Source organism: Trichomonas vaginalis, chromosome II, assembly GCF_026262505.1.
Source record: "Trichomonas vaginalis G3 chromosome II, whole genome shotgun sequence".
In the NCBI taxonomy this organism is placed as follows: Eukaryota; Parabasalia; order Trichomonadida; family Trichomonadidae; genus Trichomonas; species Trichomonas vaginalis.
The window spans coordinates 8,125,487-8,152,440 of NC_067204.1; the positions used below are offsets into that span (position 1 = coordinate 8,125,487).

The 26,954-nt window shown below is 30.6% G+C and overlaps 10 protein-coding genes and 3 pseudogenes across 13 annotated transcripts, besides 4 other annotated features; 7 read left to right on the forward strand and 6 right to left on the reverse strand.

Annotated features, from left to right (window-relative positions):
- Positions 1 to 690: 690 nt before the first annotated feature.
- TVAGG3_0506040 (vesicle-mediated transport) lies at positions 691 to 1,875 on the reverse strand (the record flags this gene model as incomplete). The annotated part of the gene is made up of 1 exon (XM_001313959.1): positions 721 to 1,848. One exon carries the CDS (start codon positions 1,846 to 1,848, stop codon positions 721 to 723), a length of 1,128 nt encoding a protein of 375 aa, XP_001313964.1.
- A 1,278-nt stretch (positions 1,876 to 3,153) lies between these two features.
- On the forward strand, positions 3,154 to 3,759 carry TVAGG3_0506050 (GTPase protein; the record flags this gene model as incomplete). Its single annotated transcript, XM_001313960.1, has 1 exon — positions 3,154 to 3,759. One exon carries the CDS (start codon positions 3,154 to 3,156, stop codon positions 3,757 to 3,759), a length of 606 nt encoding a protein of 201 aa, XP_001313965.1.
- Positions 3,760 to 3,792: 33 nt separating this feature from the next.
- Positions 3,793 to 4,771, reverse strand: TVAGG3_0506060 (uncharacterized protein; the record flags this gene model as incomplete). Its single annotated transcript, XM_001313961.1, has 1 exon — positions 3,846 to 4,757. One exon carries the CDS (start codon positions 4,755 to 4,757, stop codon positions 3,846 to 3,848), a length of 912 nt encoding a protein of 303 aa, XP_001313966.1.
- A 1,154-nt stretch (positions 4,772 to 5,925) lies between these two features.
- Positions 5,926 to 6,118: a mobile genetic element.
- A 3,695-nt stretch (positions 6,119 to 9,813) lies between these two features.
- Positions 9,814 to 9,861: a mobile genetic element.
- A 3,695-nt stretch (positions 9,862 to 13,556) lies between these two features.
- On the forward strand, positions 13,557 to 14,216 carry TVAGG3_0506090 (retrograde vesicle-mediated transport, Golgi to ER; the record flags this gene model as incomplete). The annotated part of the gene is made up of 1 exon (XM_001313962.1): positions 13,595 to 14,164. One exon carries the CDS (start codon positions 13,595 to 13,597, stop codon positions 14,162 to 14,164), a length of 570 nt encoding a protein of 189 aa, XP_001313967.1.
- Positions 14,217 to 14,369: 153 nt separating this feature from the next.
- Positions 14,370 to 15,461: a mobile genetic element.
- Positions 15,462 to 15,858: 397 nt separating this feature from the next.
- On the reverse strand, positions 15,859 to 16,713 carry TVAGG3_0506110 (cyclin-dependent kinase inhibitor 2C-related family; the record flags this gene model as incomplete). The annotated part of the gene is made up of 1 exon (XM_001313963.1): positions 15,859 to 16,713. The coding sequence occupies one exon, from the start codon at positions 16,711 to 16,713 to the stop codon at positions 15,859 to 15,861; it is 855 nt and encodes a 284-aa protein (XP_001313968.1).
- A 373-nt stretch (positions 16,714 to 17,086) lies between these two features.
- Positions 17,087 to 18,158: a mobile genetic element.
- Positions 17,183 to 18,158, forward strand: TVAGG3_0506130 (annotated as a pseudogene). Its single transcript has one exon. A coding segment is annotated over exon 1 (976 nt).
- Positions 18,159 to 18,779: 621 nt separating this feature from the next.
- TVAGG3_0506140 (protein of unknown function, DUF4107 family) lies at positions 18,780 to 19,307 on the reverse strand (the record flags this gene model as incomplete). The annotated part of the gene is made up of 1 exon (XM_001313964.2): positions 18,780 to 19,307. One exon carries the CDS (start codon positions 19,305 to 19,307, stop codon positions 18,780 to 18,782), a length of 528 nt encoding a protein of 175 aa, XP_001313969.1.
- A 622-nt stretch (positions 19,308 to 19,929) lies between these two features.
- TVAGG3_0506150 (uncharacterized protein) lies at positions 19,930 to 20,409 on the reverse strand (the record flags this gene model as incomplete). The annotated part of the gene is made up of 1 exon (XM_001313966.2): positions 19,930 to 20,409. A coding segment is annotated over one exon (480 nt), but the record flags the coding sequence as incomplete, so codon positions are not given.
- A 49-nt stretch (positions 20,410 to 20,458) lies between these two features.
- TVAGG3_0506160 (protein of unknown function, DUF4106 family) lies at positions 20,459 to 21,313 on the forward strand (the record flags this gene model as incomplete). The annotated part of the gene is made up of 1 exon (XM_051236788.1): positions 20,459 to 21,313. One exon carries the CDS (start codon positions 20,459 to 20,461, stop codon positions 21,311 to 21,313), a length of 855 nt encoding a protein of 284 aa, XP_051094612.1.
- Positions 21,314 to 21,734: 421 nt separating this feature from the next.
- On the forward strand, positions 21,735 to 22,225 carry TVAGG3_0506170 (annotated as a pseudogene). Its single transcript has one exon. A coding segment is annotated over exon 1 (491 nt).
- Positions 22,226 to 22,613: 388 nt separating this feature from the next.
- TVAGG3_0506180 (uncharacterized protein) lies at positions 22,614 to 23,294 on the reverse strand (the record flags this gene model as incomplete). The annotated part of the gene is made up of 1 exon (XM_051236789.1): positions 22,614 to 23,294. One exon carries the CDS (start codon positions 23,292 to 23,294, stop codon positions 22,614 to 22,616), a length of 681 nt encoding a protein of 226 aa, XP_051094613.1.
- Positions 23,295 to 23,659: 365 nt separating this feature from the next.
- TVAGG3_0506190 lies at positions 23,660 to 26,391 on the forward strand (annotated as a pseudogene). Its single transcript has one exon. A coding segment is annotated over exon 1 (2,732 nt).
- A 40-nt stretch (positions 26,392 to 26,431) lies between these two features.
- Positions 26,432 to 26,870, forward strand: TVAGG3_0506200 (integrase core domain containing protein family; the record flags this gene model as incomplete). The annotated part of the gene is made up of 1 exon (XM_051236790.1): positions 26,432 to 26,870. A coding segment is annotated over one exon (439 nt), but the record flags the coding sequence as incomplete, so codon positions are not given.
- Between the last annotated feature and the right edge of the window lie 84 nt (positions 26,871 to 26,954).

The window sequence follows — 26,954 nt, forward strand, 5'->3', positions numbered from 1 at the left end:
ATGTCAGCAAAGTTTGACAGTGTGAACACAAAGTTTGAAAATAAGGCATTTCTCATATGATCAAATAATCTTAATTTGATAAATCATTAATTATATATGTATTGTGTAGGATCATGGCAGTCTAATCATAGATTTGGCGCCTTTGTATTGCAAAAGATATTAAAATCTATATTTCATTTATCGGAATTTTTATTTTCGCAGCTTGTGTTGACAGAACTTAGGATTTATTTTGTAATGAAATTCTACTTGATGGGTAAATTCAATGATATTTTCAAAATCAGAACAATTAGATCTTGTAAAAAAAGAAACTTTGAAAACTGGGATAAAAATGCTTTAACAAAATTTATCTAGTACAGATAAAAAATGATATTTTCCTGCCATGAGATAAAAATATTCTGTTGCACCAATGAGCGGAGTAAATCCAATTTTCACTTTTACTTTTTCATCATATCTAATAGGGATGTATGATATTGGATTAGATAAATACATAAATCTTCTGATGCATAAATATGCGTAGTATATCCACATATATTTAGTTCAATTAAGAGAAGATAAATAATCAAATTTCAAGTTTAATATATTTAGATGCATAAACGAGAGGAACTGTAAGTGGCTTATCCTTTTTGTTTGATATATCAAATTCAGCAGAAACAAAATATTTCAAAAAATTATTTTTATAAAAAAGTAAAATGCATTTTGTATGAAATCAGTACAGTGTATTTATTCAGCTTTTCCGATTTGTCTCTTTCCTTCAATCGAAGAAAGTGTTCTAAAGAAAATTTGGTCTGCAAGCGAGACACAAGTGAAGCAGCCACCAACAATAGCGCAAACTGAGGTTATTAACTTCCATGGAGAAGAGATAACTTCGTATTGGACAAGGGAAATTGGGGCGAGATTATAATTCAAGAAAATTCCGGGAACTCCGCGATTTACTTTCTCTGTGAAGTTCTTTTGTGTAATCATTGGGTGGAATTTGTATGTTGATACTGGGAAACCACGACTTGAGAACCATTTTGTAGGAACAACTTCAAGATCGTAGTTATATTGCATCAAACCTGGTTCTTCTTGAAGAACTGTAAGTCCATCGAGTGGTCCTGGCTCATGGGAAACTCTTGGTCCGAATTCTAAGTAATTAATCGTGTGTGTGAGGTTGTATTTGTGAGAAAGACGAGAGATATCCTTTGGATGTTTATCACCGACCTTGTAATCTTCAAGAGCAAAGTAAAGGAAGCCAGAAATGTGAGCAACGTTGATATCTCCATAAACGTTGCAGCTTTCCTTGCCAAGATCTGCGTATCCTTCATCTATGCACTGTTGCCAGCGATCAATGCCATCAATGCCCCAGCCTTTGGCCTTAAAAGCGTTGATTACATCTTCGCATGAATTGCAGCATTTTCCTTGTGGGAGAGCGCCATAGCATTTGCCGCAGTATTGTTGTGGTTGCTCTTTCTTTTGCTTTTTGCTCTTTGCAGCGCGTTTTAGACGTATCCAATTTACGCTGTCGATTGCAAAGCCATTCTCATCAATTCTTTGTTGCTTGATATCATTGACGTCTGTAGATTGTGCATTACCTTCGGCATCATAAGCAGAAATAAATAATTTTCCGCAAGGAACTTGAATTGAAATGTTAAAATTGATGTTCATTGTTCTTGCAAGGCTAACTCTTGAAGAGTCAACTGCAATATCCTCGTAAATACGTGGGAAAATAAATCTATATAATTCGTGAAGGAAAAGAATTGACATAAGTGTCATGGCGATTAAAGAGAGAATAGCACCGCCATTTGTCTTAACTTTGACATCTGGATCTGTATACTTTGGGAAAATATCAAATTTCTTTAGCGAATTCATTTTTTTAGTTGATTTTTTGGCCACATTCGGAAATAATATTATTATGAATTAATGGTCTAAATGAAAAATTAATTTGATTTCAATGATAATTTTGGACTTTGAATGCTAACCAATTAATAAACAGAATAATCTCATTTTATATTCAAAATTCTTATATGAATTCTAATTAACCATAATATGAGGACTGCAATTATCATATAATATCGGTTAATCGCTATGAAAATTGATATGAATTTCAATATCTTTCCATGTATTGCGAAAATTTATATGATATCAGAACCAAATCAAGGAGGAATTGATAAAATAAGTTCTACGAAGAAAAATAAAAAAGCAAATTTCTCGATAAAACATTCAAAAAGTGACAAATTTAAGTTTTACTTCAAAAGAAATCAATCTATTCTTAATATTAATAGCGTATTCTCAAGATATTGGTTTTTCTCCCAATAGAAATAGTCTTTTTGACACTTATTCCGAATTTAAAACAAAAAATCATAAATTTAATACTATTGAAGCGTTACTAAATAGAGAAATTATATATTCAAGAGAAAATCCTCAATCCGAAAATGATGTTAATCATGATACAAAGCAAACAGAAGAAAATCAATTAAAAAAGCAAACTAATGACATTTCATCAAATAAAAATAAGCTTAAAACAAAAGGAATTACTAAGTCAAGCGAGAAATCGAAATATCTTGATTCAAAATGCCATAAATTTGCAAGATTTATTAAAAATGAAAAATGTGTCTGTATGCAAGGAACCGTAGGTAGTCGAACATTCTGTGATTATGAATTACCAGAAATTGTTCGCTTGGAACCAAAAATAATTTATTATCAAAATCAAATGATTAATATTACTTTTAAGAAGCTTTTACATAGTTCGCTACATGATTTATATTGCAAATTCAATCATAAAGCTATTAAATGTCCGGTGATAGGAAATCAACTTGTTTGTAAGGCTCCTGATCTAATTCCCGGTCACTATACAGTTAAAGTTTCTGTTCATGGCGAAATATGGTCCAATCAATTCTTTATAACATTTTCGCATTTTTATATTACCGAATCTCTTATCAATATACTTGCTTTCGTAATTGGATTTGTCTTAACTCTATGGATAATGAGCAAACGCTTCTTTGCTCGTACATTTAGATTCATTACATCCAAGATCAAGCCAAAAAAGCAAGAAAAATTCTTTGACTAAACGATATAAATGCATTATGTTTTTTCTCTTTTGCTGAAATCTTTTTTTAATCTGATTCGCCGTCGTTTTTATCGTTGAAAGTGGATCTCTGAAATTTTTTGTCAAAAATGTCACGTGTAAAAATACCAACCACTAACAAGACAGAGATAAAGGTTATCCTTGTTGGTAACTCTGGTGTTGGTAAGACTACCCTGATATCTGCAATTTCTCAAGGAAAATTCAACTCAGATCAGAAATCTACAATTGCTCCATCTTATTCATATCTTGAGATTAAAAATAAGAAAGGTACTACTTCAAGATTACAAGTATGGGATACTGCTGGGCAAGAACGTTACGCATCAATTTCACAGATTTTCTATCGCGACTCAAGCGTTGCTTTAGTTTGTTTAGAAGTTGGTGATGAAAACAACATCAATTCTGCTATTGAATGGGAAGAAAAGGTTCTGACCGAGCAATCAAATTGCCACATCTTCTATGTGATTACAAAATCCGATATGAATGATCCTAAAGATACAGAAGCTTTTGCTGACCTCTTGAAAAAGAGATTAAACAATACCCAAGTTTTCATTACATCGGCCAAAAACATGGAAGGCATCAAAGAGCCATTCGAAGCTGCGGCCAACTTAAACATTAACCCATTTGATAAAGGCCATGATTCTGTTGATATCGCCCAAGATCAAAATAAAGATCAGAAAAAGTCATGTAATTGTTAAAAATTATATTATCATATATTTTAGTTTGTTTGTAAATAAACTAAATCATGTATTATCATAAAATAAAAACAAGAAAAGAACAAATTTTATTGGATAAACAAAACATTGTCGATTGCTGGAGAATCGAAATTTGGACAGTATTTTGTAATAATTAGTTTAGGAGGGAAATGCGCTGTTGATGCTGTAGTAAATATTGTAATTCCTTGTAAATTAATCACTTGAAGGGATAATATTTGTTCTAATTCACGGAGCGTAAAGTGCATAATTTCAGGGTTTCCACTGATGTCTAATGATTTTAATGATAATAAATTTCTAATAAAAATTGGGAATTTTATTAATGAGCAGTATGCAACATTTAGATGGTTAAGTTGTTCAAACGTCATTTCTTGGGGTAGAGTTGCAAAGAAAGTATTAAAAGACATATCTAAGAATTCCAGTTTTGGCATTAATGAAGGAGTGATTGCATCTGGCCATCTTACAAAATTGTTGTGACTAAAATTCAATCCTTTTAGGTTTGTCCATTTTGATTTTGTTGCAATTTCAGATATCCGATTAAATGATAAATCTAAATATTCTAGACTTCCATGCATTTTAAGGATCGTTCCTGGAACGCGTTTGAGCCCTGTATTCGATAATGATAAAATTTTTAAATTTTCAAATGTCTTGAGAGGCTTCAAAAATGATGATCTAAGATTATGAGTATTTGAAAAATCTAAATAACTTAATGTCTCTTTCGTTACTTTATTAGTTTTCGTCCCTTGAATTATTGCTACATAAATACTTAATGATGCATCCATTTGAGCAGGCATCAAAGACTTTTGTGAGTTTTTCTTTCCCTTTTCTTTGGTTTTTGGGAACGGAACATGAGGATTATAAATGAAAGGAGCAACAGAACCTTCAACTTGCTTCATAAGTGATTTTCTCCTTCCTTCTTTCCTTCTAACAAGCGTACTAAACAATCCCACGTTTTTATAGAGAGTTGCGCGTATATTTTGCATCTTGAATTTTTGATAATAAATTTTTCTTACAGTTTTAAAATTCTGATAAATTTATTTTCAATTAATTAGGGTTGTTAAAAATATCAAAAATTAGCGTTTTGAAGACACCATGGTGTCTTATAATTTTCCCTTCCTTATTGGCGTGTAGAAATAAATGCGCCAATAGATTGAAGAAGAAGAATTGTTTTTCTCTTAATGAACTTTAATCCTTTTGATATAAGAATATTAAAAACATTAATATAATTTCGATTTCGGAAATTAAATTTCCAAATTTTTTGTCGATTGCGGAAATAACAGGATCCCGCATCCAACACGCAACAACAAAACACAAAACACACTTTTTGGTTCTTTCATAGTTTTAATCGTAATTTATGTAATAAATGATTTGGATAAATTTTGCAAAAATAGAACCTATATTATATTCTTTTCAAAGATTCTTGCAAATCATCAAAAATAATTGTATTTTAAAAAACGATCAAATTATCCTTTCATTATTTTAAACTTAAATTAGTTTTTATGATTGACTAAAGCAATCATATTTATTCATCATTAAATAAACAAAAAAATAATATTTGAGAGTTATTTCAAAAAAAACACATTGAATTTATTAATTTGTCTCAATTTCAGTATTATAAATTTTTATAATTTCAATATTTTGAAATACACTTTTTAATATTTCAATATTTATGATATTTCAATGTATTAAGTGGTCTCAAATTGAGCTTCTCAAATATAAGTTGGCCTATTCAAATAATAAAATTAAATAATATTTAAAATAATAAATAAAAGTGATTGAGGTCATAGCAAAACGGCTGTTTCAGTCATTAATTCTTAAAAATAAAAAGGGTAAAAACTAAATACAATGGGTAAAATTCAATAGTGTCTGTGCTATCGTTCAATTTGAATGTGTCTTTTGAAACCGCAAGACACATTGAATTTTTGAATAGTGTATTATGGTTTGACAGACACCAATGAAAAAAATAAAATGATATTTATTTTAAATATATAAGATCCTTATATAAAATATAAATATTTTATCGTTTTATTTTCTTGTTTTAGAAATGTTTTTTATTGAAAAATCAATAAAACTAACTCCAAAATAAAATTTTTGATTTAAAGACACTATGATGACACCAGGCAAATCTTCCAAGACACCTATCGTCGGGAATCTAGGGCTGTACAAGATTTAAAAAAACATTGCCGGGTTACCGTAGAGGCCTAAAAAAATCGCGCCTCGGCGGCAAGCCGCCTCGGCATTAAGAATGCGCATCTAAATTTTTATATGTCCTTCTTTCTTTTATTTTTCCCTTCCCTTTCTTTTCTTTTTCTTTTTTCCCTCCTCTTGCTCTCATTTACCTTTTTTTTCCTTTTCTCATCATTTTTCAAAATTTTAAATTTTTATCAAAAATCTTGCCTATAAAAGCAGACTATGGAACCTTTTAATGCCTCTTAATCAATATTATACAGCATAAAGCATATTAAATGAAAGTAATTACGTATAAATTTATTTTATTATCTTATTTATTAATTCTTTAGCATGTATTGTTTAATATTAACTTTTCTGTACATTAAATATGATATCTCCAAAGTATGAATGCCTTGTAACGAAACGAAAACTTAATTTTATGTTGAATATTTGTCACAAACATTAGATTATTAAAATATATGTTGGATATCCCTTAGTATGAGACTTCATGACTCTTGTAGTCTAACGTGAGCTTTGGATTGCAAGCTCTGTGGTTAACGAACATAAATTAATTGTAAAGTTTTCAAAATTTTTCATCGTTTCTATCAGCATCTATTTTTCCTTTAAAATAATATATTTGTATGAATACAATATTTAGTAATTTTTTTATTTCCCATAATTTCATTCAAAATTTCAGAAAAAATTAATTTCTATTCAATATTATTTCAGCTTCAAAACACTTCATTCTTATAGATGTTGATTCACTAAAGTGTGATACTCAATGTCTTATTTCAATGAAAATTGTTCTGCAAATTTATTTCACTTTTGACCTCACTTTTTCCGTAATTCAATTTTTTACTTTTAATATTTTAGATCTTCATAATATCATTTGAAAAATTAACCATATAAAAAAATCAAGTTAACAATTCACTTTTTCCGTAATTCAAAAATCAAAAATATAAATAATATATCTTTTTATCAAATATTATTATTATATTCTATGAAAAATGAGGTCCGGAAATTTTGCGGATTCCCGTAACTCAATTTTACGGAAAAAGTGCAGTAAACTATTCAAAATACGGAAAAATTGGTGTAAACTAATGATTTTACGGTAAAATCACGGAAAGTCCCGGAAGAATATATGTGCCTATATGAAATTATACAAAAATGAATCAAACGCATTTTAAAAGATTGTTCTTGTATTATAAATGCTATTCGCAGATTTATTAGTTGAAGAAAATTACCAAATTTTTGCCGATTTACAAAAAATGATTTACAAAGCATATTTTTATAAGGCTTTAAAAATCTTTAAAATGTGACCGGTGACGGAAATCCATGGTAACCAACCGCGGTTCCCGTTTGGAATGCCATACGGGAATCTAACAACCCTATCAATTAATCATAAGGATGTCAATTTGGAAGAAAAGTGAGAAAATTCCTAAAATGCTAAAAATGAATTTTCCAAACGTACTTTTTTATCTCATTTTTTTGATTTTGAAAAAAATTTGGAGAGAAGAACTCTTCGTTTTTGAATTTTGTCACGATGGTTTTAAAGTATATTAGACACATGTATTGATATTACTATTTTTGTATATTTTGAGAGAAAATCCCTAAAAAGTGAGAAAATCTGAGACGGTTTGAGAAAATATATAAACTATTGAAAATTTGAATTAAACTTCTAATTTGGAAAAAAGAAGTCTCATCACACTTTTCAATGCTCGATTTTTAAAAACTGTTTAAAAATGGAGCTTATATTGAAATAGTGTAGAGACTAAAAATTACCACAGACTATTTCAGAGGATTGAGTTGCCACAGAGGTAGGGCAACGATAGAAAATTTTTGGAAAAAAAGTTCGGAGATCTTAAACGTATCATATTCCCTGCATGGTTTGGTATCTTCCGCCATGCGTTGTGCCAAACATATTGACACTTTCCAATAATTAATTTATGGTATGAGTCACAGAGTTAGATTATAAAAAGAAAGTAAATAATTGCAATTAGAAATCATATATGTCGGAAATCAAATGTTGATGAGCAGAAACCTTTTACTCATCATAAAAGAGATAAATCACTAAAGATTTGTATACATTAAAATTTGATATTTGGTGCTCGAAAACTGTCTGATGGGACTCCTCCAAAATGAACCAATCTATCGCTGAGGACCAAATTAGATGATGTGGATGGTGTATTCTCTAATTCTAACTTAGGAAGAATGGGAACAAAACGAATGACGACAACAACATGTCAAACATAGATTAAATATCTATGAATCAATAAAGTATACGTGCATTGAAGGTGATAACGATCACTTGAGGCTTATAACTCTTTGACTAAATTATGCAATAATTAAATATAATCATTTTTATATTTTTATACTGATAGTAATTAATATACTATCCTGCTTAATAAATGGTATGATCAAATTTGTTTGAAAATTTAATTATGTATATGAAACTATGTCTTCTATATAAAAATCAAAATTTTCGGACGAACCTAGATTGAACCTTTATGAAAATCTATCATTTTTGTTAATTGAGTTAATATGAATCTTTTACATATGTATATATAGCATTGATAGCTTATATAATCATGGTTTATTCCATATTAACATATTTTTTCAGTTAAATTTGTTAATAATATCATGTAACAAATTAATTCAAGATTAGAATGTCTACAAAATGCTAACAAATAAGAACAAAATACGATTTCTCGACTTAAATTTTAATATGGAGTAGTTTTTCGTTTAAATCTAATTAAAAATGAATAAAAACTTATCTTGTACTATTTTCATTCAAAGATTTTAATAATGTAAATCATGCATTTTCATAATTCAGTACAGTTCTTTTTAGAATTAAAGTTGATGAGGATGATATTTGTGATTTAAAATAATTTGTTAATGTTCACCTTTTATTCATCACCTTGTGGTATGCCCTAAAGCAATAGCATTATCAATTCTGCTGAATTGATCAACTCAAAATTCCAAAAAAAATTCAAAATTTCAAAAATGAAATTAAACAATTTGAATTTTCACATGAAAAAATCAATTTCGAAAAAAATTTGGAAAATCAAAGTATTTGATAATTAGTCAAATAATCAATTTACATCGTTTTTACTCATAAAAAACAACTAATTTTTGATTTTGATATCATATTTGATAAATACTCATTCCAGAGTTGACGTAATGTATTAATTATTGTTAGAGATATTGCTTTCGCAGCAAAATTCTTATTTCATGAAAGAAAAAAAAAATGATTTTATTCCAACAAAAACAAGTAAACAGATGAATGGAAACGTACTATATTTTCATAAATGTAGTAATCAGCGTGTCAGCTTTTGTTTATCATGTTCGAGTCAAAATGTATTAACTTGTAATAAGAAATATTCGAAGATTATATGAAGTATTGAGCATTCTTTGTAGAAATATTTGTAATTCATTACTAACATATATAATAAAGTTGTTTTTTTTTCCTTATTGCAATAATTTTGTCTGATTTTAATAACTTTTCATGTATACGAGTTGTGTGAATATGCATCATAATATGCGTAAATATACTTATTTGCGACGAATAATGTGGTTGCATAATGGAGGTGCTAAATTTTGATTTTTAATATGGGGCTTTGGTATGTATAATCATGTTCTTATCTCAACGTAGGAGTATTGGTGCAATATGATTAAAATTTACGAGGTTGATCTTAAATTGAATAATTCTGGAGTATAAATCACAATGCAGCTAATTCTATGTTAAAGATAGATACAGATTGTAGTAATCAATTAGGGAGTACAAATTCATTCTTTCATTTCTGTCGTATTGAGCAGAAAGGAAGAGATCATAACCCTAGGAAAAAAAGCCCAAATTTGTCACTTTTCATAGTACGTTAAACTCAATTCGCTCGGCGAATGCCGAGCACACGTACTCATCATTCAACATAATATTCTCATTCTTTGGTTATTATAGTGCCAGACAACACAAGATTTCAAAGAATTACTTGAGTTTTCAATTAATCTTAATCCGATTTTAGATTTATCGAGAACTCCATCATCACAATCACATACTTCAGTGCGGTAACTACAATTATCCATATACAGAAGGAAGTTCTTTTCGAACAACTCATTTGGAGTCTGTTTTGGAAAGAACTTCTTTCTGTCCGACTTAATTTCATAGTTCCTGATCAACCAAAAGACAGAAACCACACACTATCTACTTAGGAAAGGAGTTCTTTCTAAATCTTCCTTAAATTGAGATTTTACGAGAGATAACCCTTCTATTGCACTTAAAAATGAACATTTTGATATCTTTAGTATCACACATGGTCATATATAGTATTTCATCTACATGAATACATTCATCTTTCGAAGTCTCTCATTAAATGGGAGGCTTCGAAAGATGAATCGTTTTATTCATACAACTTTAAATCTCGAACACATTTAGAGAGTGAGTATATCATTTTATTCTTGTTTTGAGTTTATTCTGATTCAAAATTGCAGTGAAAACAGAAGTTCACACATCATATCTGAATGTGAGCTCATCTATACTTATACGATCTCAATACCTCCACTCTAAGCATAAGAGGTGAAGTTATATAAAAATTATCAGATGCGTTGAAGTCTCAAAAGTATTGCCTGAATGCTTGTTTCATATTTGTCCAAGTAGTTTCAATGAATAAATGTATTGTTTTTTATAATTTCGATTTATTTTTAGAAAATATTCAATATAAACCTTTATTGTGTTATTTACATCTCATAAATTCTCTGTCTAAATCATATAAAAGCGCGTTTTACCCCTATGAATCAAGAAATTCATTCAATATTCATGGTATATTTATTAAATTTATACGATTTACTAATAATCAATATTATATCCTCATAAATAGCAATATATTTTGGTAATCTATGATAATCATATACAATATTTGAAATCAAATTTTCATTAGTTTAGGTTCCTTGTTAATAGTAAACCATTATATTTATTACTAATAATAAAATCTATGTGTCGTATTGAAATTCAATAAAATTACTTATTCGGTCCAAAAAAACAAATTAGATAAAATTTTTCTTTTTTTATGTAATCTTTGTTTTTCATTTTTCTCAAGATCCTAAGTTATGTTCTAACTTTTGACATCATATCCTATCATGCTAGGCTATATATTATAGCATATCCAAAAGGCAAGGAAATCTATCAGAGAAGCCTTTTTGACCTATCGTTGCCCTACCTCTGTTGCCACTCAATCCTCTGAAAAGTCTGAGGTAATTTGCAAAATTTGGAAAGAAGAAAATTCAAAAATCGAGATTTAGACTCAGTATCAAATGGAGAACAAAATGTTTCTTCATATGAAGGAAAAAATTTTCTTGAGAAGAAATAGAGTTTTTAAAATTTTATTGTATGTAATGAAATAAACAAATATTAAAATTATTTTTTGATAACAAGAAAATTCCCAACAGAAAATATTTGAGACAAAGAAAAAAAGAAAATTGAAAAATATTACTCTCCTTTACATTTCATGAGATTTTCAATTTATTTTCATAAAATTGACAATTTTATACGTTTAGATGAAAATAAGTGATTTTGCTTGAAATAAAAATTATTGTTTGTTTACAGCTATCAAATAGATTTTTGCTAATTTGATTAAAATTTGTTAATCAAATTAATAATTTTTTTTCTAAATATCTTAAATATCTGGATCACTCACTGATACGATGAATTAAACGATAAAAATAATACAAACTCAACTAAGTTTCCTGTCTTTCAACCAAAAAATATTATGCAATTTAAATTAAATTGTTTATTCAAAGATAAAACAAAGATAAAGTAATTATAATTATCATATACTTTATGAATAATTCTCTAATTGGATAAGATTTTCGTACAAATATTTTTATTAATATCGATAAGAATATGTTTACCTACTATCACCATATGTCGATAAACGAGAGTAGAGTGATTTTTAACATCAAAACTTTTTAAAAGCTGTAAGCAGGAAGTAATAATCTTGTTTTTTCTGAGTTAGTTGTAGAACTATTGATGCACGAGTTATCATTGTGATGCAGAAGGATATCAATGTACTGACTGAAGGATATGAATTGAATTGAATTTTATTGAATTTCAATTTGATCAAAATTTGTTGAAATGATATGAATGTGTCAACTTCTGTATCATTCTCCTTCACTCCTTCCTTATTCTTTCGAGAACGAAGCTAGCTCAGCTTTCGCTGAGCGAATTGACACTTTTCATGCCCTAAACGTACATACTCTCAAATTTATCGAAAAAATTAATACCACCTAAACTAGTATATTCTTATTTTAAATATGATATTATCCTTATATTCCACACTAAAATTCATTTAAATCAACTTTTAAAAAAGTTCGAATCCTGCGCGTCTCACTTTTTAAATTTTCCAAATGGAAAATTATATTCTCCTAAAGTGAAAACAATTTTCCAAATTGACTTCCTTATTAATCATTCATGATTTTGGAAGTAATATTTAAATTTAATAAATTTTTACTTCTATAAAATTCAAAAGGGTCTTCAATTTTATTTCTATAAAAAATATTTTATCAATTTATAGTTATGAATATTAAGATTATAATAGTCTAGCATTTGAATAAATGAGAAATAATGATCTCAATAATATATTTTTCATAAACTGCAGGCTTGTTTTATTCATTAATGATCTGGGCCCATAGATAAGATAAAAAAGGAAAATGGTTTATTGTTGAACTTTACTGATTGTCCACAACTGTTTGAAAACGATAAACTTTTGATATAAAATGATTGCATTCCAAAATATTATTAGTGCAAGTGTTTGTTGAAGCTAAATTTTATAAATCATATCATTGGTTATTCCCTATCAGTAAGAGTAAGTGATTTGAATGTTTTACATAGCAATTGCTGGCAAAATGTCATGTAAAATATTCCCATATATCGTTGTGAGCATTTTTTAATGTCCAAATGAAATGAGAATTCTCATAAGCCTTATCTTTTGTATTCTTTATCAGTCCTTATTGATATAAAATAATAAGGAACATCGAGAAAACTGATTATTGATGTACTCTTGAGTGCAGTATTTTCCAATGTTCATTTATCAAATCGAACTGAAATAAGAAATAGAGAACATCAAAAATGTACAAATTTTCTGATGCAAAATGATTGCTGTGTTTCAAGCTTTCCTCGCTAAAGAAGAACTATATTAAATTTTTCTATTTTCATGAGGCATAAACGTTTCTTTGTAAAAATTGATGTATTTATAATCAATTCACAATTCATGTACCGATATTTCTATTTCTTTGCTGAATTTAGGCATTCTGAATAATGTTTATTGATCTGTATTCAATCAGGAAGTGTGTCTGTGAGTATTTATTGAATAAACACAGAATTAAAACTAAATTAGTTAAAAGAAAACATGTTTATTAGCCAAAATCATTTGCATATCATTTTTGTCGTCAATTGATTTCAAAGTCATGAGTAATATCATAGTTACAGTGTTAACAGATGATTTTTGGAACAAAATGCATTGAAATAGGCATTTAATAGTTATAATGATGCCGAATCATTTGAAATCATTCTCATTTTCGAATCTTTTTTTAATCTCAAAACATAATAAAAACGATGTGGGAAAAAAAACCTGAGAACGATGAAAATTTGTCAATTTTTGTGATGGAAAAGACCTATCGAGTTTCAATGGTAGGAGATGCTGCCGTTGGCAAAACATCTCTTATTGCATCACTTATGGGAAATGAAGTAAATGGTGAGTATAAAGAAACAGTTGGAGCTGCTTTTCATTCATATTCAGATACATATGAAGGTAAAAATGTTACAATTCAATTATGGGATACTGCCGGACAAGAAAGATATAGATCCCTTGGTCAGATGTACTATAGAAGTACAATTGCAGTAATATTAGTTTACGATATTACAAATTCCGCTAGTTTTGATAATCTTTCTACTTGGCTTCAGTCATTTAGGGATGTCACAGGCCCTCGTTCATTAGCATTTGTCGTAGCAAATAAAACTGATCTTGAACCTGAAGATCCGTCTATTTTTGCTCGTGGTCAACAGTTTGCAAAGGATAATGGATTCTTATTCTTTAAGACTTCGGCTAAAACTGGCGAAAATGTAAAAATGATGTTTAATACGATTCTTGAAGTTGTTGCGCAGACAAATGCTCCAAGTATTGTCACTTCTAATCTTAACCCTTCAGAAAAATCATCAGCTGGATGCTGCTGAAAAAAATTATATATACAAATGTTCTTATAAAGTAATAAATATCTAGTACGAATGTTAAATTTTTTGTGAGTGTTTTTTAAAACGAAATTGAATAATCATATTGCAAATTATGAAATTTTGAATATTTCGATATGAGAATTTAAACATGATGAGTATTTGTTCTTTCATCAATTGAATCTATATATGTTAGCTTTCATAAACTTAAGGGTCCACTGTAAAAATTGAAAGTCTCTCAAAATTGAGAGGCGATTTGCAAATAATCGTTATCGTCTTTTTCGAAAATCCACTTTTCCTAGTGTTCTGATTAATATTTTGTGAATGTAACAATAAAGTATATCTTTTAGTAAGATGATAATACATTCTATCACTTCAAATCACATAAAAATTGCAAAATCAGCGAGTTTTATAAGAACATGATTTTTTCCTATTTTTTCGCTTCTGGATGCGTGTTTTGAAAAATAGATATTTTCGAATTTTGATTTTAATTTAAGTATAAATTTTATATTAGGACTTTTTTGACCTATTTCCAATCATTAATTCCTAAGTTTTTCTAGGAATTTAATTGAGAAGAAATTAGGAAATTCGCTTTAATGCCATTACATCCTAATATTGTGATGCATGTAGTTTATATTTATTGAGGCTAATGCCGGAATATCGTGCATTTTATAAAAAATTCAAAGAATTGACAATTGGATAGCACAAATTTAATTCTCTAGACAAAGTATTATTGTTTATATATTCAAAGCATTATCCTTCGTTTTGAAATGTTGGCCAAAAATTTTCGTGTTATTTTTTGTGTTTCAGCATAAATTATGTATTGACTTATGAAAGATAAGCATTTTATTCATTATCATAAAGATATACCAAAACAAATTGATAAAATTTAAAAAAATGTGTATTTTAGTGGGTATTATTCTGGCCAATGCCCATTTTTAAACGATTTAATATTAACCATATCAATAGACGACTCAATGTAAAAATTTAGATATTATTTTTTTCATTATTCAAACTTTGATAAATTTTAGTATAATGAATGATTTTGTTTCGTGTATGATACAGAAATGAAAAGCTTAATTAATATTGTTTTGCATTTTTTCAAGAATGTTAGAGTACATCTACATTAAAAAATCGGATTCGAATTGCGATACTGCATCAAATTGATGCACATCTGATAGGGATCTCAAAAGAGTAGAGTTAATTTTTTTGTGTTTTTTTAAGTTTTGGGCCTTAGTAAAAACACCATCTTGAGCAATATTTTTGGGACGACGATAGGCCTTATTTGGCCTTACAGTGGACCCTTAAATTCGATTTTTTTTTGCAAAAAAATAATCTATGCAGCATAAGCCAAACTATTTTAAAAATGTATAAAGCAAAATGCTGAATAATTATCATATTAAACAACATGTTTGACCTTAATTATGCATTGATAATGTGTCACAAAGTAATGAATGTACTCACAATATTAAGAAAGTATAGAGTGATTTCTTATTCTTAATAATTATGATAGAAGAACTAATGCCTTAGCATTCTAGCGTTTCATTCAATCCAGAATTTATTTTTGATCTATAAATCCCCTGTGTGAAAAAATATCAAAAACTATATATAAGTAATAATTTAATAAATCGGAGTTGGAAACAAAATTGAATATGCAAATATTACAGTAAGAATTTTCAATAATTGCTTCTCACATGTTATTAAGTAGCACCATTTAGCTCAAGAAATGATATCATCTCTTCGCTTTTTTGTAAATATGCATAATAAAGAGCAGAATGGCCATAATTATTTTTCGCATTTATGTTTATATGATGCTTAATAAGGAATTTTGCTTTATCTATATCATTCAAATTTACAGCCAAATGCAGAGAGTTGAATCCATTCATCTCTTTATCATTAATATATGCACCATTTGATAAAAGTAATTCTGCAATTTCAAAACAGTTTTTGACCAAAGCAAATAGTAGGGGAGTGTGTTCTTTATTTGTTCTTATATTAACAAACGCTCCATTTAAAATGAGAAGTTTTGCAATATCAATTGAATTATTTGCTGGTGTCCAAAAAAGTGCTGTCCTTCCTTCATTATCTTTTTCATTGACCAAAGCACCATGTGACAGCAGTAATTTTGCTATTTCAACACAACCATATATCGCTGCTTTCATTAGTGGAGTGACTCCATTATTATCTTTTGAATTGATATCAGTACCATGCAAAATAAGTAATTTTGCAAGTTCATAATTATTTTCTTCTGCAGCATCATGAAGAGGAGTATAGCCCAGGTTAGTTTTTGAATTAATATTTGCACCGTGTGTAATAAGAAATTCTATCATTTCTTTGTCATAGCATGAAGCTGCATAATGAAGAACAGTTTTTCCGTCAATATCTGTCGAATTAATATTTGCTCCGTGAGAAATAAGAAGTTTAACAGCTGTTGTATTACCTACTGATGCTGCAATTTGAAGAGCTGTTCTCTGAAATTTACTTTCTTTTGCATTAACATCAATTCCTTTTGAAATAAAATATTCCAAAAGAGTCGAGCTGAAATTAATACTCATAACAAAACAGTTTTCAATATCATTTGTGATATCAAGATGAATAAAGAAAGCTTGAAAATTCTTACAAAGACAACAATAGTCCAAATCGATTTCTAATCCATATTCTCTATTCAAAAATGTTACAAAATCAATATTGAATGATACAATTGCAAAATTCATGCAATCTTGATCGGGTTTTTGATATTTCAAACATTCGCTCAATATGTCGGGTTTTCCACTTAAAAATGAAAATCGAAGACACACTGGAGTTATTTCTGAGTGGAATTTTGTTCTTAATAGTTTAAAACAATCTACAGCTCCGTGGTAGCAGCACAATTCAAGAAGTGAAAATCCATCTCCTGAATATGGATAAAAATCATGTTTGAGTTTTATATAGGGTGTCCAAAGGTGCGTTTAGCACAGCGCTCTATATGAGACTATTAAAGGAGATATATGCTGATTATAAATATATAATAAAAAATATGAATATATGTATATGATGAGTAAGTTGTATTTTGGCGTCATGCCGGGATATAAAATGAATTTTGATACAAGAGGCGGTTTCGCGGGAAATTTTGGCGGGATTTTTTTTCATTTTTTTAATGAATCATAAAGAAAACATCCTCGCTCTTGCAAAAAAATGCAAAGACTGTAAAAAATCTACGAGACATTGGTAAAATGCTTCGGTATGGATGCTCCTAGCTATTCCACTGTAACGTATCATGTTAGGATGTATCACTTCATGAACAAAAAGGCGCCCATCATAAAAATTGACAAAAAATCGCCGGATCAAAGAAAAATCAAAGCAATTCTTCAAGTGCTAGATGAAGACCCAAGAGCATCACTCAGAAGGATAGAGGAGATGACAAAGATACCACGTACAACAGTCAGTTATTATCTGCACAATTATTTGAACTACAAACTAGCGTATACACGTTGGGTTCCGCACAACCTTAATTCAGTTCAAAAAAAATCTAGAGTCCAATCTTCGAAAGAGCTCCTCTCTATATTGCGTGCGTATCAATCCAAGAAGTTTCGCTTTTTAGTAACAGGGGACGAGTCTTGGTTTCAATATGCAACAGAAGCCAAAATCATGTGGATCCCGAAGGATGAAAATCCGCAAACATTCCCGAAGAAAAAAATTGACACACCAATGATTATGTTGTCGGTTTTTTGGGGCGTGAATGACATCATCGCAATTGATATTCTTCAAAAACCTAATACGATGAATGCTCAGTATCTAATTGACAATGTTCTTACTCAAATTATCAATTCTGATGAGTTTGAGAAATCCAAACAACAAAAACAAAAGTTTGCAATTCATTTTGATAATTCAAGAGTTCACAAAAGTCATAAGGTAATGAATTACTTGGTGGAAAACAATGTCAAAGTTGTTCCAAACCCAATTTATTCACCTGATATTGCACCCTCTGACTTTTATTTATTCGGCACGCTAAAAAAGAGAGTTAGTATGGGTTAGTTGGGTACTGTGGCACTGCGCACCTACTTACCCATTATATGTGAATTTGACACTTTACAAAACCGCTAACGTATATTTTACAACACAAACGACAACACTAACTTAACATTAAATATTTACAAAGCCGCCAACCACTTCACCTCACTAACGAACTCACTAATGAAAAAATAAACGTTCTCATAAATTTTCTTCTATATCTTCATCGTCAATGTTAACTCTATTGTAGTCATACTTGAAGTCATAAAGTTTCTCAAGTTTTGAAATGCATAGTCTTGTTAACTTACCTTCATCATCATAAGTTTTTATAAAACTACCATGACAATCTTTATACACAGTCAATGTATAGTCAACTGGTCTCGGATGTATTTGAAAGAACATGTTATACTCAGGAAGGAAGAATAAATGTTTAAATGTATGTTTGTTATATTTTTCGATTTGTATGAGTTGCTTTTGTTCTGTCATTTACATCCAAATAAAAATTTTCAGTAAAATAAAAAATAAACTTAAAAATTAATGATATCACCACCCTCACACGTATGAAAACATAGCACAAAAATAAATTTAGGTGAAGTGGTGAAATCTCACCTCTTTTTTCACCCTGTTGAATTCATTGCTTTATAACTCTCTTCCTTGGTTTCTTTTTAGTTGCTTTCTTCACGTCTGTCTCCAACTTGACTGTCTTTCTTCTTCGTCCATAATGATACCAGTTACTTCCACCAGTCAATGGGTCAAATGGTCGTTCATAAGGGTTTCCATACATTCCATAGGGACCATACGGAAGAACTACTGGTGGAGAAGAAACATTTTCTTTAGTTCCATCGACTCTATTTAAATGCATTGTTTCACCTTTCATCTGGTCATTAAAGTCTTTTGCGTGTTTTGCATACTCATCGTCCTTTCCTAAAGCATTTTCTGACTCAGTCGCAACCAAATTGGATGCTTTATTTATGAGCCCTATTTTATTTAATCTTAACTTCTTTGCAACCCAGCCTCCAATCTTCCCTTTATTTGCATCTAATGTCTTCGAAACCCTTCCTCCACTCATTTTATTTACTGCGTCATAAGCTCCAAGTGCTTTTGCTCCAAATGCTAATGCTTTTGTTCCCATTGCGCCTAAAGCTGCCCAAGCTACCATTTACACCATATTAAAATCATCTCTCTTCAATATTATCTCATAAAAGTTCTCGTTACTGGAGAAAGTCAATGAAACATAAGCGTTCTCACGGGCTTCGCCCTCACCACTTTGCGGTCTATCTAACTTCTTTCTTATCTCATCTATACGCTTCAAAATGTCTGAACAATTGCTAACATCTTCTACAACAGTTATTTCATCATGAATGACCTTCAAGAACAAGCTCATTTAATATGCTATTAAAATCAAATAATGAGTCCATCCTTTCCATCTTTAGGTAGCACAACATCTTTCATTGAAGAAGGTTCGACAAGTCTTATGTTAAACTTACTGACAAAGTTTGTTATACTATAATGCTTCGGCGGCGAATACATGTAGTTTGAAAGACATAATATAGATTCTTCAGCAAATTCACTTATACTGGATTTTATAACAATGTTCTCACGAGACCAAATACCACCAATTGACAATCTTGTAAGCAATCCTGCTGAACCTTCACTGTAAACGTCGATGGTAACATTCCACGAAGGTCATCTATTGACATCGTTGAGTCACTGTATTTAAATATTTTCTTAAAGCAATCGTCATTATCTAACCATGCAATAGCTTTGAAGTTTTCATTCGAATATACATCTGCTTCATTAAATGTAAAACCTGACTTCTTTGCAGAGACGACTTTAAAATCTATTGAGTTTGTTTCAAAATTATATGCTATGGTAACTTCTGAAGGTAATGGATGTCCTTCCGCAGTCAGTTGTTCTCTCACTACCGTTTGAAGCTTTGTATTAAAAACTTTCATGTCATCTCCTGTATCTAAGTTCACATACACAGCAACAGGGAAACTATCTTGCTTCTTTGTTTCATCATTATATCTCAAAACATTAAAGTTCTTCAATAATATTGTTCTTCCTGCTGGAATACTTCGAACCTGTCTGATTTCAATAGCTTTCTCACCTCCTACATACTCTACCCAGTGTCTTGGATATTCATAAGTATACTGACTTTCTTGAATTTTGGTTGGTTTCATCATAACGTGTTCATAGTATATCTTTATACTCTTGTCAGTTAGACTCGGTGCTATGTTCTGAATATTTCTGACTTGCATTTTTAATGGAGATAAAATGAAGCATTTAATACATGACGTAGATGAAGACATGAATGAAACTACAGACAAACTTAACTCTTCTCTTATTCTTCCTTTCAGCAAAGATTATGAGTTCTGTTCAAATGGTGTGTATTTCTATTGTGGAAAGATGGGTTCAGGTAAGACATTTAACCTCATTCGTCATATACTCATAACAGAGCGTTTAGGAAATGACTCTTACTATGACCAAATCATTATATCAGCAACTTCAGACTCTATGGACTCAACAGCGAAAACATTTATGTCAAAAGTTCAAGCCTCTGTCGTTAAAGTTCCAGACAGTGAACTCATTGAATTTCTTCAACGTTACATTCGACGTAAGAGGAAATATTATGCCATCGTTGAATTTATACAGTCAGGAATGCAAAAGACTTCTGAGGAGATGGAAAGAATTATTGACAAACACCACTTACGTCAATACTCAGGAGTTTACGATATGAAACGACTGACAAACTACATTCTGTCAAAACTTTCAAAATACCCCTTCAAAAAATATCCATCAAACACTTTATTAGTTTGTGATGATTTCGCTGGTAAAGGTTTAGTTTCAAAACCAGACTCACCATTAGCTAACATCATAACTAAAGTCAGACATTACCACTTAACTGTAGCAATACTTATGCAAACATGGAGGTTTTTAGCTTTAAACATAAAACGTCTCATAACTGACTTCGTTATCTTTCAAGGTTTCTCACGCTATGACATTGAACTCATTTGGAAACAGTCAGGTATAACATTACCTTTTGAAGAAATTTGGGAAGCATATAAGTCTCTCATCTCTCCTCGTTCATACCTTGAGATTCATATCATGACTAATACCATTAAAGTCAAAAATATTCCATGGGAACGACCAACATTGTTTTAAAGTTTAACCTTCAATTGACTGATGGTAAACAAATTCCATGCATCTCTGTCGCCATTTCTGTTAATATTTTTGCTGTCATTCATATCATCCACTTCCCATCCGTTAGCTTTTGAGGATATGCGTTAGAATAGCTGTTCTTAAATGAAGGCTTTTCACCTTTGAGAGCATAAACTCTATAACTTTCTGCATACTTTATGTTTGAACCTCCTGAGCCATCATTGACATAAATTTTTATAGGCTTCCACCCTTTGTTCATGTTCCTGCTTCTTCCTTAGCTCTTTTGTTCAGTAGTTCTACATCTTTATACACAGCTCCTGTCTCAGTGAATTCAACAATATTTTCATTCGTTAGCTTTACATTCAAACCCTTGTCGAGTATATTGTTCATTTCATACATATAAAAGGTTTTTATTCTATATGAAATGAGAAGCAAATCCATCTTAGCTGGTGCCGTTAATGTTCCAATTGAACCAACATCAAATGTTGACTCACGAACGACAAACAATATTGTCATAAAGAACTATAGTTCAGAGTGTTTGAAAGAACCAGAACCAGAGCTGAAATCCGTGAATTTAAACACAGCTTCAAACGCTAACGCTACATCAGATGTTAAGTTAGAGTATCCACCACTGGACCAAATTCTTTCAAGAGAAGCCAACGACAATCCTTACACAAATGTTCAAACAAAATCCTTCAGATAACGTAGACCATTACCTTCTTCAGTTATACCAAACAATTTTACTCAAAGACGATAAGAAGCTTTTGACAAATCTTATAAGCAAGAACCAAATAATTCTAACAAAGGAGGACCTTGAAAATGTTATCTCACGAATAACAGGGAAACAATGTGTCATTGACTATCTCGACCCTGAAATCGAATGCTGTGGTCAAACTCCACTATTCATGAAAATAGGTAACATCCGCATCATTGAAACACCAGGAACTACAGGAGTTGAGTTTAAGTATAAATATTCGAATGAATATACAAAACTTTCAAAGAATATAAACTTTGTTTGAAATATGTTTTAGTAAATTAAAGCAGTCAGGAGGGCTCTTTGAGCCCATCTTGGCGCTTTGCGCCGTCAGTCAAAAAAAATTTCAAGTTAGCAATTTGTAATATCTATCCAAAACTTCTTCAACAGTATCGAACTCATCTTCATAATGCAAACCTAATCTTATTGACTTGGTGCAGTTTTCACTAACACAATATTTTTCTGTTCTCTTGACTGACATAACTAATTCATTTGTTTCATCAAACAGCAACAACCAAAGTTCATGACCTAATACATAACATTCATACTTTATATTTTTAGCTCTGAGTTCTCTTGTAAGCTGTTGCATTTAATATTTTCTAAAAAGTCAACTTCAACAGTCATTCGCACTGGTGCCTTCAGTTCTATAGGCTCTCCTTGAAAGTCAACAAGTCTGAATTGCATGTCTTTCAAATTATGAGGACTAATGCGAACCCATTTACCTAAATGAGTTGCTATGACAGGAACGTTTGGAATGAACATTGAATTGACTGCATAACAGAAGGATTTATATTCTACTGAACCTTTACTATTAACTCCTGAAATGCCTGTGACATTAGCTATTTTAGACTCAATGTATAAACAATTACCATAACATACATATGGAACAGATTTCATCTCAATCGTTTTGTCAACACTTTTCAAAGGAAATGTCATATGGTATGCACCCAAAAGAAGTTGTACTCTATGACTCATTCTTGGTATCTTAAACTCCTTCGCATAACTGAACTTCAAAACTCCTGCAATAAGTTTAACATTCATTAAGTTTTCTTCGTTATCCTTGTTTATTGTAGTATTTATGAGAGCATTTAACACTCCAGCTAATGTTTCCATCTTATATTCTACATTATTGTAAAATCTTATTTCGTGCTTCTTTCCATCTATTTCAATCTCCATGAAATCTGTTTCATCTGTTATAACAAATGAAGCGATAGTATTGAAGTCAACCATTCTGAATGCAAGCGCCTCATTCTGTAGACCTAAGTTTGTTTGTAGCTTTACTGTCCCGTATTCGTTTGGGTCTGTACTTTGCAAATAGAACAACATTTTATTCTCATTAAAATATGAGTATAGCTGCATATGCGTATGAAGCTGACAGAGCTAAACGTTTATATTTTGGTCAATACTCTCTCACACTTACTGACAAATATATTGTTATCACTGATGGAAATACTGAGAAATACATAACATGGAAGGACTATGAAAAGTTTGACCCTATTTTAACTCCATGTACTATGCCGTTTATAAAGGACAGTGAAATTATTGAAAAAGATAATACAACCGTATATAGGTCTGTTTATGAAGCATTAGAATATATGTTGAATCATAACCCAAAAAGATTCGATCCAAGCACTACACCATGTACAATGCCTTTTATTAAGGACGGTGAAATCGTAAGAGTTCCGGATTCAACGGTTTACACAGCTGTTCAAAACAGTTTACAAAACATTTTAGCGAATATCTTTAATTCAGAAACTACAGAAATAAAATTACCATATATAACAGATGCTAAAGAAATTAAATCAAAAACGACAACATTATTTACGTCACTTAATGATTTAATGACTTATATCATTAATATTCCTGCACCAACTACAGCATTTGATCCAAACTCGACGGTTTGCAGTGTACCTTTCATAAATGACAGTTCATTAATTACTTTAAGGGATTCGACAGTAAATGAATCATTAAAGGCGTCATTAATGAAAATCATTGATTTTAATTCATTCACGAATACATATAATTCATTCATTAATGTTTCATATGCTTCTAAAGAAGGTGAGCCAAAAACTATTGATAAAGCGGTGTATGAAATAAAAGCATCAACGACGAAATTGAATTCGTTAACTTTTGACGGTGATAGTTTCGTTAATGACATAACATCGGGAAAAACAATTTTAACGAAAGAATACTTAAAATCTCATGTTAGTGAGTTCGTTGAAATTGAAAAAGAAGGTGGAATTAAGTTCGATCCACTGAATTTCATTTTCAGCTTAGCGAATGCGGGTGTTAGTTTCGCTGAATGGACAACTATACAGAGTGAAATAAATGCAATATGGACGTTTTTGGGGTCAAAAGCGGGAATGGGTGAGCTTGTAAATGCTGCAAGAACATTAGGTGAAACAGGAAATTTTGTAGATGGTTTTAAAAGACTTGTTTCAAATGTTTTAACAAACACAAAGAAATTATTTAGATATACCATACATAACGGTCAGATTTTCGAACAGTAGCAACAAACCCTCCGGTTATGGCTGCGTTGATGATGGTTAGAGATATAAAACCACGTAACGACGGGAACGAAGAACATGAACAACAGGATACTGGTCGGGTTATTCGAGACATTAAAAACGTGTATCCTGAAGTTATTGATTTATTTAGAGGAGTTAATGATTCAATTTCAAAACATTCTATAACCCTCGATGAAGAGAATAAATTAACAGATTATATATTCGTCATTATTGCAGAATTAATGAAGAGAATAAATGAAAAAGGAATTGGTGATATCATTAATGTCAGCGATGTAATGATGAAAAGAAATTTTGACTCATTATTTACAAAACCGAAAACAGAATATAGTCTTTATGACGTAATTACCGAATTAATGAAAAAGATTAATGATAATAAGAGTTCTGGCGGAAGAGTTGAATTAGAAGTGAATGATGTTAATGAGAAATTAGCCGAAAAAGCAGACAAAAATGAGCTTTTAGCTCTGAGTGATAAAGTCAAGAACCACGTTCATTATATAACTTCAGACGAACAGATTATAACGGACTACCATGGATATTTAACACAGGATGAAAAAGTGAAGACGGAAGATGTTAATGAAAGAAGATATAAATTCATTCGTGCTAAAGGTTATGACATACACTGTACTGTACAGTATGACACAGGTAAAGCACCAGAAGCATTTGGTTATAACAATGAAATTTATGCTTCATACTTCTTTGTTAACGGTGTATTAGTTGAACCAAGATTTACATTGAGAGTTAAGGCAAAAATAACTTTTGAAGATGCTATTAAAAGTAAAGCTGACAAAGTTGAACTCGAAGCAATGAACAAAATTTTGAAATCTCATAAACACAACATCTCCGATATAAATGAACGTCAAGCTACATTAGACAGTAAAGCTGACAAGAACCATACAAACGAATCCTTCACTACTGTTAGAGCAGACGATGTAATATTGAACTATACTCTCGGTTCAAGTGCACCTTTAGAGAATCCAAGTACAAGCGTAAAAGATACACTAAACTCCTTAAATAACAAATGTATGAATATCGAAGGTCATGTCAGAAACTTTGAAACACATGAACTACCAGCAATGTTAGACAGTAAAGCAGATAAAGAACATACACATAACTCCTTCTCAACTGTTGCTATAGAAAGTATTGAAGGAACGGTTGACGGAACTGATGGGGATGCATTATATTATAAACCTCCTAACTTTCCACAAGGTTTAACATCGAATGAAAACATAACAACGAATAAAAAAATTAGCTGTAAAAATGTTTATGTCATGAGCAGTGAAAATAATGTTAAATTCACTGCTCAAGATTTATATGATAAGAAAGCAGACAAAACAGAGCTTCAAACATTAAAGACTGAAATACTTCAAACATTATATCCTATAGGCTCTATTTATACGTCAATGAACTCAACAAATCCAGCAACAGTTCTGGGTTTTGGTACGTGGCAGCAGATTGTAGACAAATTCTTATACTGTGCTAACTCTTCAAAGCAAACAGGAGGCTCAAAGAAAATTAAAGAAGCAAACTTACCTGCGCACACTCATACAGGAACTACAAACACAACAGGTAATCATTCACATTCAATAACAAAAAGAGGTTATACAAATCTTGCAGCAGGTTCGGATAGACAGGGAATGGATAGATATGATATTTCAAGCGACCCAGTAGATTCAAGCGCAGGTATTTTCTGTGGAACCACAGGAAATCATTCACACACTTTCACAACAAATCCAACAGGCTCGGGTGAAGATTATATGCCACCATTTATGACTATATTCGCATGGTATAGAGTTCAATGAACGCGCTTGAGCCTAGAATAAAATCTTTAACTTTACATAAATGAGCTTGAAAGAAGTATTCGAACAACATCCATGGAGGTCATTTAAGAAGTTCAATGAAGCTGCAAAGAGTTGGGGATTTACTAACAGAGCTGAAGTGAAAAGGTTCTTTGACAAAAATGTTGTACATCAAACAAAAATAAACCCTTACGACTACTTTTTACCAATTTACTCCAACACTCCTGACGCATACCAATTTGACACTCTCATTCAAAGCAGAAAAGGAGGACATAAACCATTCCTCATCTTCATTAATGTTAACACTCGTAAAGCATATGCATATCCAATGAAAAATAAAGGAACTCATGAAGTTTTAAGAGTTTTACAAAAGTTTGTAGCAGAACATAGCCCAAGTACTTTAACATCAGACCAAGACAGTGCATACCTCAGCAATGAAATCACAGATTTTCTCATTAAGCATAACATAACTCACTACACTACTGAAGACCATAACCATAACATACTCGGCATCATAAACCGCTTCATAAGAACGCTCAGAGATTTAAACCAAGAGCGAGACTTTA